The sequence below is a fragment of the Mercurialis annua genome, linkage group LG8, assembly GCF_937616625.2.
Source record: "Mercurialis annua linkage group LG8, ddMerAnnu1.2, whole genome shotgun sequence".
In the NCBI taxonomy this organism is placed as follows: domain Eukaryota; kingdom Viridiplantae; phylum Streptophyta; class Magnoliopsida; order Malpighiales; family Euphorbiaceae; genus Mercurialis; species Mercurialis annua.
In genome coordinates, this window is record NC_065577.1 from 1,984,727 (window position 1) to 1,995,946 (window position 11,220).

The 11,220-nt window shown below is 30.0% G+C and overlaps 2 protein-coding genes across 2 annotated transcripts; both read right to left on the reverse strand.

Moving 5' to 3' along the window:
• Window positions 1-318: 318 nt before the first annotated feature.
• LOC126662252 (telomere repeat-binding factor 1) lies at window positions 319-3,929 on the reverse strand. The gene is made up of 7 exons (XM_050356177.2): window positions 3,747-3,929; window positions 3,299-3,498; window positions 2,967-3,190; window positions 2,662-2,746; window positions 2,229-2,312; window positions 1,100-1,441; window positions 319-667 (listed from the first exon to the last, which is right to left on the reverse strand). The coding sequence occupies exons 2-7, from the start codon at window positions 3,446-3,448 to the stop codon at window positions 653-655; spliced, it is 900 nt and encodes a 299-aa protein (XP_050212134.1). The 5' UTR covers window positions 3,449-3,498; window positions 3,747-3,929; the 3' UTR covers window positions 319-652.
• A 5,038-nt stretch (window positions 3,930-8,967) lies between these two features.
• On the reverse strand, window positions 8,968-10,795 carry LOC126662342 (cysteine-rich and transmembrane domain-containing protein WIH2-like). Its single transcript, XM_050356296.2, has 3 exons — window positions 10,599-10,795; window positions 9,949-10,132; window positions 8,968-9,160 (listed from the first exon to the last, which is right to left on the reverse strand). The coding sequence occupies exons 1-3, from the start codon at window positions 10,648-10,650 to the stop codon at window positions 9,115-9,117; spliced, it is 282 nt and encodes a 93-aa protein (XP_050212253.1). The 5' UTR covers window positions 10,651-10,795; the 3' UTR covers window positions 8,968-9,114.
• Between the last annotated feature and the right edge of the window lie 425 nt (window positions 10,796-11,220).

Genomic DNA, 11,220 nt, shown 5'->3' on the forward strand with positions numbered 1-11,220 from the left:
TATGGTTCTTATGTATAAAAAGATTCATATATGGATTTTATGTAAATTTATTTTTTCAAAAGATATTATAAATCTCAAAAAGTTTTGGTACTTTTAAAATATATAACTAATAATGAAAGTGAAATATCAATTTGATGCTTAAGGATGCAATTGAAAGTGAAAAGCCGTAATTTGAATATATTTGGTGGTTTTACGACGTGAGAGTGCAAACGAATTAAAGCTAAAAGGTGGAGGGTTTTAAGAGGATAAACCTTTAAATTATAATGTGTTTTTTATTACTACTATTTATAATTTTTTTGACATAAGTAAAACCCACCAGAAAGTCCAAACAAACAAAAAAAATTAATTGCTCTAATTTTTATTACAACAAGCTAATTTTCCCAAAAAGAAAATACAGACAACAAGGCAATACATACTAAACCCTAGATCTACTTGGAGAGGGATAAAATTTGTAATTTGAAACTGTCTACAAGAAATGACTGCCTATGCAATTCAATCCTACCAAAATCACCCGGATCCTAAATACACTGTGTTGTACCCTAGAAAAAAAACTATTCTTTTTATCCCTCTCATATATACAAAAAAATGTGCCATGTCAGCATGTCGATCAAATGTTCGCTTTGCTTCCGACCGGCCATTCTATTGAGCTCCATCAAGCTCGGATCATCTGCATACATTGTCAAGCATCTTTAATCGGATTCCGAACAGGGAAAAATGAAGCCATTACTGGAAAGAATCATAATAGATAGGCGTGTGCATTCGGTTCAAACCGAGCCGAACAGAATCAAAACTTTACCTTTTTTAAAAATTAAATCAGACCGAAATTTTAAGGAATTCAAATATTTAAACTGAACCGAGCTAGTCGGTTTGGTTTCTGGTTGGTTTGTAAGAAAACTTAAGTAAAAGTATTTTTATGTCCAAACCCATACCACAAATCGAACAATTTTCAGTTTGATTTGATTTTTGTACACCCCTAAGAACAGATTTGCAGGCATGTCACTATAGAGATCATCACATCAGAGAGTTCAATTGAAGCAGAGGGCCTCCCTTATCTCGAATTAATAAACCCGAAAAAACAGGAAAAAGAAATGAGATTTACCATCTTGGGCATGTGCTTTCCTTTCAGTGTCTTCATAGCTGCTTCAGCAAAAGCTTCTGCTGCTTCTGCATCAGCTTCTGCAGCCTCTGCCTCCATTGCAGCCTCTTCAGCTTCAGCTATGGCAGCTTCTGCCTCAGCGACAGCTTGAGCAGCTGCTATAGCAGCCTCTTGTGCTGTCATACTTCTCATCCTAGCTAGCTCAACATCAATCTGAGACTTTGTAAGTGTACTGAAATCATCCCGCTCAACCTTCGGAAAAATCCGGTGTCTGCCTTCCAACATTAACGTAGAAGGATTCCTCCTATCAGAAAATGTAGGTGCAATCCTATACCTGCGTTTGACCTGCAAGAACAAATGTGAAATGGAACCATCATCATCCCAACCAGTACAACTAGAGAACAAGCCAGCACAGTTCACGAGAGTTTTTTCAAATGACTGTGCCATGTATGATATGACTACTGATCAACATGCAACAACAATTCATTTACAGTTCTGAAAAATTCAAATAAAGAGCATCATCTGAAGTTTATCATGTCAAGGATGTGATTTTTTATATGTTAAACCTGACATGCGTGTTATGGGAGTATAAATTAACAGACCTGCTTTCGGCGAAACCATAATCAGGTAATTACTTTCCAAGACAAATATATTTGATTGTTGTATAATGCAAATAAGCTTTGAGAACCAAATCTAAATGATTGTAAATTTGGATTTATTACAAGTTTACAACAATATACAGCATTTAATTTTAACGGTTCTAATTCCAACCACCAAAGGTTGACATGAAATTTGCACAAACACAAGTATCATTAATGGTACGTGTATATGTTAAGATGAAAAATATAACACAGTGAGGACGAAAAAAGAAGGATATAATGAGAGCCTTCTCACAGAAATAGACAGCAAATATCAATCTTTGAAGTAAGACAGGTAATAAAAACCTAATCAATGTGTATTAAGCAGGCAAATGGCAGAAACTTAAATCTGAATTCTGGTGCAGTTAGATAGCACTAAGGAAATTGCAAGAACCCTAAACATGCTTTTGCTGCAGTTAAATAGCACAAAAGAAACTTTCAGAACCCAGAATATCCCAATTCAATTGTTGCACTAAGATTCAAAGTATAAAGACCTTGATTAGCTTGCCATTTGACGTCAAGTACTTCAATTTTGCTGACAATATCCTCTTAAATTCATGAGGTGGCCAATATTGCTCCTGCAAAATAAAACTGAGAATATCAGCATATAAAACACACAAAAATTAATAAAGAACAAGAGTAGGCATGATTCCAAAAAGGAATAGAATATAGATCATGGAAAACCAATAGCAAAAGCCACAGATGCATTAAAGGAAACTGTCATGACTTGATTATATAAATTTCAAGCAAATATCAACTATCGAAATAAATTCAATTGAATGATGACATTTCCTATCCTAAATTCGTTTATAGCAATATAAACCGTACATCATAAAATGCCACTGGGATCCATCACTTCCTAAGTTTGGAGGAGAAAAGGAACGCAGTTGAGTTTCACAAGATTAAAGAAATACAAATAGAAGGTACCTCTATGTATGCAGCAATTGTGGTCTTATTGGAACCACCAGGCTCCCTCAAGCTAGTTATTGCCTCCATTATAAGATTATCCAGCCTATAACAATGAAAGAACAAAATATAGACATGTAAAACATTAATCAAGAGGATTTATCATCAAAAAAATCAAAGATCAAACTATTTGACCCTGATCAGGCATTAAAACTATGAAGTGACAAGTCGCAAAGATACAATGAGGAAATTCAAATGCCACTTGACAAGAAAAGAACTCATAGAAGTACAACATGCATTATCATATAAACTAAAATAGTTATAACCTTACAGTACTTCTCTTTGGACCACCGGTATGAACAACAGGATTGGCAACCACAATAGACTTCGCGTCCGATGTATCCTCATCACTTGGAACAACAGAACTGTGAGACAGAGAGTTCTGAATCTCTTCATGTCTAGAAGCATGATGCCCCCTTTTAACAGATGACTTAATCTTCTCACGCGAGCCCCACCCATTTGCCATTACACTCATATTTCTCCATTTATCCTAATATCCGCATACAATACAAAAAAATCAAGTTTAACCACTCCAATTACAAATTTCAACGCTACTTCATCCCGATAACAAAAGCAGCATTTAAAAAGAACTGCAAACCTTGAGATCTACATTGGATCGCAAATACAATATATGGCTATATTCCGGATCTTTAAGTATCGTCCGCCATTTTCCAGCTCCGTGTTTAACCACTCCAGCTTTTAAAGCCGCTTCTTCTTCCGCCGTCCATTTCTGTTTCGGTGCCCCCATCAAACAAAAAATCACAAAACAACAGCTCCACAAAACAAAACCACAATGACCTAGTGAATCAAAAACAAACAGCTAAACATCAACATAATAATAAAACCCTAATTACTATCACAACACAAAATCTACTCAAAATTAATCAAAATTCTCCAAATCCATAACATAGAACATTCAAAATATCAATCACTGACATCAAATTAGCAACAATGAGAGACATTATTTACAAACCCTAATCTAAATTAAAACAAATACTAATTAGCACATGCATTAACAATTAACTCTTTTAAATTTTGAAATTTACCAGATGATATGATTACGCACGAGAGAGATTACGATTCGGATGTACGGAATTGATGAATGATAACGATGAGTTATTAAAAATAAAAAATTTCTGTCTGTAATTTTGGAATGGGGAGGATTAAATTAGGTTTAGGGTTTCGTTCAATTTTTTAGGTTTTCATTTTAATCTTTTGTGCAAAATTCTGTTACAAGTAAAAAGGGCGCCGTTTTACACGTGTAAAGTTTTATCATCGAAGAATTCGATCTCTCTATGCAGGTAAAACGGTGCGTATTAAAAGTTAATTCTTTATTAATTTTTTTAATTACCTTTATTGATTTCATTATATAAAAATATATGATTATAGTTAATTTTTTATTAATTGTTAATTTCTTTTATAAATAGGTAATATAATAAAACAAATTGTATAGGAAAACAGTGTTTTAATAAGTTTATATGTTTTTGTGAAGATTTGAAATAAAGTACAATTGTTATTTTTTAAATAAAATAGCTTGAAACTATAACTTTAATTGAGATATTCTTGTCTAATTTAATCTACAAAAATAATTAATATTTTTTTATATAATATAGTGAAAACAAAATTATATACACCTAATTTTATTTTAATATTTTATTACTAATAGAAGTGTAAAGACGTCAGACTATCGCAAATTACTCAAGATCAGGTCGAAAAAATATAAAATCAACTCAATAATTCGAATTCAATCTTTAGCCGAGATCAAATATCAATTAAAGATACTTGTCAGGTTTGCGAGTTTAAACGAACTTTTTGCATACATAAATTCATTTATTTATTTTAGGCTTAATGGCGTAAAAAATCATAAACATTAGCGTGTTTTGCAAATTTAACATAAACTTTCAATTTTGGCAAATTAAATCACAAACTTTTGATTTTTTGCAATTTTAGCACCGATCAATTTTCCTTCAAAAAAATAGAAAAAAATGCTGATGTGGACGCCGGAATAGTGGTTATTCCGGTGTACACATCAGCATTTTTTCACAAAAAATTGATCGGTGCTAAAATTGACAAAAATCAAAAGTTTGTGTATTAATTTGCCAAAATTGAAAGTTTATGTTAAATTTGCAAAACACGCTAAAGTTTGTGATTTTTACGCAATTAAGCCTTTTTTTTATTATTATTTTTATACTTCTAAATCTAAATCTAGATCTATATCATTTTAACTGGTTCAATTTTATATTTCATAGTATATGTGTTAAATAATAACGTTTGTTTCTGTTTAGTTCAAATCTGGATGTCGTTCGAATTCAAACTCCAACTTACAAATTTAAATTCAAGTTCGGGTTTATATAACAAGTTTGAATCAAAATGGAAATTGACATAATTTGTACTTGTTTGAATAAAAGGTCATTTCGGTTTTCGAATTTGTTTCTCCAAATTAAGTAAGTCACTTTTAACCTTGTGAGTCAATTAGAACAAAAATTTATATCTCACGATCAAATAAGTTATATTTAAATTAATGAGATCCTAAAACTTGTATCCCAAAGTCATATAACTCTTAATCTGTATACTTCAAACGTGCGATTTATATGATCCCGAGATACATATTAAAAATTTAATCGATTAAAAATGTTAAAAAAATAACTTATTTAACCGAGATACAAGTTTTGAGATCTACCTCATCAAAAAATTAAAAGTGATTTATTTGATCTCAAGGTAAGAGTTCAAGAACCGGAATGACCTTTAATCACTAAATCTGAAATATATGATATTTATTAGTTAATTTTTGCTCATCAAATAAAGCATTATTATTTTAGTAGATGAGATTAGAAAGTATGTCAATTACTAATGCTTGTTAAAGTAAGGGAAAAGCTAGCAAAACAACTATTTAAAACAAAACAAAAACCCAACTAGCATAAATTTGGCTGGCTGAAAACACATTTTTTTGTTTTTTGTTTTTTCTTTTTAAAGATTTAAAAGACATTATTCAAATAAGAACATTAGGTGTATACGTAAGTATACTGTGAAAGTTGATTAAAGGCAATACGCGTTCTGCAATTTGAGCCTCTTTGCTTCCCTTCAAAGGCATCCTTGAAAAGTTCTACTCCCACGCCACCATTTGCATGCGAAAATGAGTGTTTTAAAAACCGAAATGGACCGAGCAAGGAGTCTTATTTAAATGGAAAAAACCGTTTTTTTAATAATTAGAATGAAGGAGCGTTTGTGGGAAAAATTAAACTCACGACCTAAGCAATTTGTTGACCAGTGTTTATACCATTTGACCTATAACTCTTTGGTAAAAACAACAACTGATATTTTAGTTACGTAAATTAGTGTTACGCGAATTGATTCAAAAAAGAAAAAGAACACCAGTTGAGAGTTTCTATTATAAAAATGTAGATCAGAGATCCAATTATGCATTTTCATATTTAATATAAACAACTTGTCACTTTATTAATGGAATATATGCTGTCTTATGGTCCTAGCTAGTTCCATCATTAATTTAATTCATAAACATATACTACTGGGAAACCAAATAATTTTTTTGAGTAATCTTTCCACTCCCACCACAAGAATTGCAAAATCTATGGACTATTTCAAATGATATAAACATTATATTAAAATTATGGGATCAATTTCAAAAAAATAGTGGTGTTTTACATATTGCGTTTCTATCATGTCAATTCGTGATAAAATTAGAAATTAACACAATATAATTCCTTTTATTATCGTATAAATACAAATACAAAAAAGATATACATATCGCTCCATATAAACGTCTAACTGATTTCATAAATGAATTAAATACAATTCTACAAACACAACACGTTTAACCTAATTTTTTTACAATAAATCAAATATAAATCTTACCAATATGATAAAGTTTAGGCTTAATCACCAAAAAATGCCAAACCTATACGTTTTGTGTCAATTATAGCCAAACCTTTAAAAATCACCAGATTTAGCCAAATCTTATATGTTCTGTTTTTTTTAGCCATTTTTGAATCGAATCGATTTTTCTGACACCGTGTCGTCCACGTCACCGCCAACTAAGCAAATGGCTGGCATGGCAGCTGAAATATTTAAATAAGGTTTGGCTATAACTGACACAAAATGCATAGGTTTGGTATTTTTTGATGAATAAAACTAATTTTAAAATTAAATAATTAAATAATTAATTATATTATAATAAAATTCGTATATATTTAAAAATAATATTTTTATTTAATGCTAATTAAAAAAAATTTACTAAATTTAAATAATTCTAATAATTTTTTTTACATATTTGATGGATATATAATTAATTTAATTTCTATTAAAAACAAAAAATGTCATATTCATCTTAAAATTTATTTTTTTTAAATTCCAGTCGTCGGTTCTTTGACACCACCGCCGTTTGAGACCCAATTGTTCGTCTTCCGACGAATAATCCGAGAGTAATATACACAATAAACATACGACAATGTTCATAATTCAACTATACAAATATAAACATAAAAATAATCACTAAATAGACTGCTTATTTAAAGGACGGGTGTAATTATTTTTTTATTTTTTTTCTTTAAAAAGTGAAGCTCATTGTGGTGTAATCAATATATATCATGATGTTTATAAGCATAAACGCATATGTCATTTTACTCGGCATAGCCAAAAACTTACTTTAATTTACACATAACTATTTTATTTAGGCCTAATGTCTTAAAAAAACCCCGACCTTTTAGCCCCTTTTCAATCATACCCTGACGTTGAAAATTTGTCAATTTTACCCTATTTTGCATTTTTGTGTTTCAATTGTACCCTGAAAAATTAAATTAACGTCTTTTGCGTTTGAAAATTTGTTTAAAATATTCTCTATGTCTCGCATATATTGATTTTATATTTTTAAAATTTATTTAAATTTAGTTAAATTAATTAAGAATTTAAATTAGTGTCAATTTGACTATGGTTTTTAGTTAGTTTTTAAAAATAAAGAACTTATTTGTACTTTTTTGAATAAAAAAGAATTTAATTTCATGTTTAGACTTAATTAATTGAATGATTTCATCATTTAAGTAAAAAAAATAACAAAAAATAAAATATTGGGGTACAATTGAAAACGGAAAATTCAAAAGTGGGTAAAATTGACAAATTTTCAACGTCGGGGTGGAATTGAAAAAAAGTTTAAAGGTGAGGGTTTTTTAAGTGATTAGGCCTTTTATTTATTACCTAAATCCAGTCATAACAAGATCTCAACAACATTAAAAATAATAAATCAAGTTCAAAATTATCATGAACATTAAACCTTTTCACCAAATTTAATTCAATTTAATTCATTTTTTTAATTACATATTCATTAAAATATATTATAATATGAATTTATTAAATTTAATTAGGTTTAATAAAAAATTAAAATTAATTTTAATTAGTATTAAATAGAAAATATTAATTATTTTTAAATATATATAAATTTTATAAATGATATAATTAATTTACTAATTATTAAATTTAAAAATTGGCTTGAATTTAAAATTAGGGTTATTCATCCAAAAAATACCAAATCTATTTTTTTTTTGTCAGTTATAGCCAAACTTTATTTAAATATTTCAGCTGACATGTCAGCCAATTACTTAGTTGGCGGTGACGTGGACGACACGGTGTCAGAAAAACCGGTTCGATTCAAAAATGGCTAAAAAAGAAACAGAACATATAAGGTTTGGCTAAATCTGGTGATTTTTAAAGGTTTGGCTATAATTGACACAAAACGTATAAGTTTGGCATTTTTTGGTGATTAAGCCTAAAGTTTATTCTATTTATTCAAATTAAACACTGGTATAATATAAGTTGAAGAAATTATATATGTAGAATATTATAAGTAAATTAACTAATAAAATAAAAATATTAAGTAATTAATACAGAATAAAAATGTGCGGAATCGGATTGGCACAATATGAAAAATCTAGATTAGAATGACTTTGTGCGTTAATTTTTTCAAATTAATAGAATCATATTAGCATTTATTTATTTTATATTTAGTATAAACCATGTTCACATCTCAGAAACAAATATTCCTTCCTTTCCAGCTTTTGTGCTTTCAAAATATACCCAATCCACATCGAAAAACCAGCCAAAAAGATTAGTCAATTTTGTACAGTTTACAAAAATAAACTGTGCAACATTACTTCCAAAATCAAACCATTCCACAACGTACAAAAAAATAAAAATCAAACAAAAGAATACAGCAGAAGCACTTAATTGACTTGTAAATATAAATATACGCAGTTCCACTTAAAGAAAAAGATTCAAATTATTTGTGCAAGATAAGCATTAACAGAATATTTAAGAAGAATAAGAAGATTAAAGCGACAATCCCGAGTTTTATATTCTTAAATCACACGCCTAACATGAATCGCCCATGAATCGCCCCTCTCGTGATCAGAAGCAGGCATCTAGCAGGCAGCAACAGCACAGAGCAGCTAAACTGCACACGTCAAGAAACAGCATCATTAGTCCTCACATTAATACACATTATCATATGATTAAGAACTAAAAATAAAGAACGTAACCAGTGCTTATCCAACTCAAATCCAATTATTGAGTTAGTGTTAGATGACAAAAGATGAATACTATTCGACATGTTAACAAATGTAGCACAAAAAGAGCAACATGCTGATATAACGGGAATCACAGAGACGACATTTTAACAAAAGTAGATCATAAATATAGAATTTCAAAAGCGTATTCTCAAATGAAAACTAAATACCGAAACATTCACAACGAAAACGTTCCCTACATTACGGGTTTACACATTTGCCTAAAATTCCTAAAGACAGAACTCAAATGACCATCACACAATTGGATACTTCGTGTACAGACAATCCACGACTTCTACTTAATTTTATAATTACAACAATGAAGATACATTAGCATACAACCATTTTTCGAGTTAGTATGATTAACTCATAATATCCAAAACCTCAAAAGTACACACATTATACTAATGTACTTGCATTAAATCCTTAAAGAACACAAAATTTTCCGAATGTAGGCCTGGATTTAGCACCAATTAAATGACTCAATTACCCTAAGAGGCCAACAAAACTTTAACCATAACAAACACCAAAACTCAAAGCAATTCTTTCATCCAACACGCAATCTTTAAACTGAGTCAACTCTTTAACAAAACCCAGATCTCCACAACTCAACCAGTAATCAAAAACATAGAAAAAAAACACATAAAAACTAAACTTTAGAAACAAAAAAACATACCATCCTTCCATACAACCAGAACTATTATTTTGTCTCGGCGGCGGTTGAGCATACTGAGGAGCATACTGCGGTGGATAGCCGCCTTGAGGAGGGTATCCCTGTGGTGGATAGCCCTGTGGATATCCCTGCGGCGGATAACCCTGTGGTGGATAAGCGTCTTTAGCGTATCCCTCTGGTGGATAACCTAATTCCCAAACAAACATTAAATTAGGTCAAAAAAACTGATCAATTAATATTAGATCCAGTACTAGATCCCATCAATTAATGAAATTAACACAAAAACTAAATCAAACCCATTAATCCCCACTTAGTCAATTTCATAAATACCAAATCAATTTCTACAAACAATTTAAACAAAAAAAATTCCCAAAAATAGTTGCAAAACTAAAGAATACCCATGAATCTTTACACACTTGATTTATCAAATTAACGCAATTAACAAAAAAAACTAAATCAAACCCATAATCCCCACTTGTTCAATTACATAAATACCAAATCAATTTTCACAAACACTTTAAAACCCGATAAATCCCAAAAAGAGTCTTGCAAAAACTAAAGAACACCCATGAATCTTTATTCACTTGATTTATCAAATTGAGTGGTGATTTATTAAACCCAGTTGAGGAAAAAAAACCAGAAATTAATTTTACCTTGAGGAGGAGGAACACCAACAGGGGGCTGTTGTTGATTGTAATAACTCATATTTTGTGTTCTTGAATGATGATGAGAATTGAGAAGAAATTTGTATTATGCAGAAAAAATTAGGTAGTGAATTTGCGTATGTGTTGATGTCAAGGAGAGAATGAAGAGGAAGACTAGTTTTTGTAGGAACCAAAAAGGGGAAGTAACCAAGGGAGTTGTAACCAATGGAGGCTTCTTTTATATTAGTATTATTAATCTTGATTAGTAATTAATTAAAAAATGGTAAACTTAATTAATTACTACTTTTTTAATTGAGAAAAGTGTCAACTCGGCCATTAAACTTACATCTCGATATCAATAAGTCTTTTTTTGAACTTTTTAAATCAATTAAATCTCAAAATTTGTGTGTTGAAATTAATAAGTCACGCGTTTGAAGTATACATATTAGGGGTTATTTGATTTAAATTAAGTTTAGCTACTTGACTAAAAAAAATTGAAATGACTTTTTCGATCCGAAACACAATTTTTAAACTCTATTGATTTAAAAGGTTTAAAGTGATTTATTTGATTCAGAACGATAAACTTGAAGACTGAATTGGTCTTTTGCTCTCTTTTTTTGTGAGAAAATCT

Excerpts from the sequence above, each read along its gene's own strand:
- LOC126662342 (XM_050356296.2), bottom strand. The coding sequence starts at position 10,650 with ATGAGTTATTACAATCAACAACAGCCCCCTGTTGGTGTTCCTCCTCCT. Across the intron at positions 10,133-10,598 it reads TGGTGTTCCTCCTCCTCAAG|GTTATCCACCAGAGGGATAC; the intron begins GTAAAATTAATT and ends TTTGGGAATTAG. Across the intron at positions 9,161-9,948 it reads TCTGGTTGTATGGAAGGATG|TTTAGCTGCTCTGTGCTGTT; the intron begins GTATGTTTTTTT and ends TGACGTGTGCAG.
- LOC126662252 (XM_050356177.2), bottom strand. The coding sequence starts at position 3,448 with ATGGGGGCACCGAAACAGAAATGGACGGCGGAAGAAGAAGCGGCTTTA. Across the intron at positions 2,313-2,661 it reads CAATTGCTGCATACATAGAG|GAGCAATATTGGCCACCTCA; the intron begins GTACCTTCTATT and ends TTTATTTTGCAG. Across the intron at positions 1,442-2,228 it reads CAAATGGCAAGCTAATCAAG|GTCAAACGCAGGTATAGGAT; the intron begins GTCTTTATACTT and ends TTGTTCTTGCAG.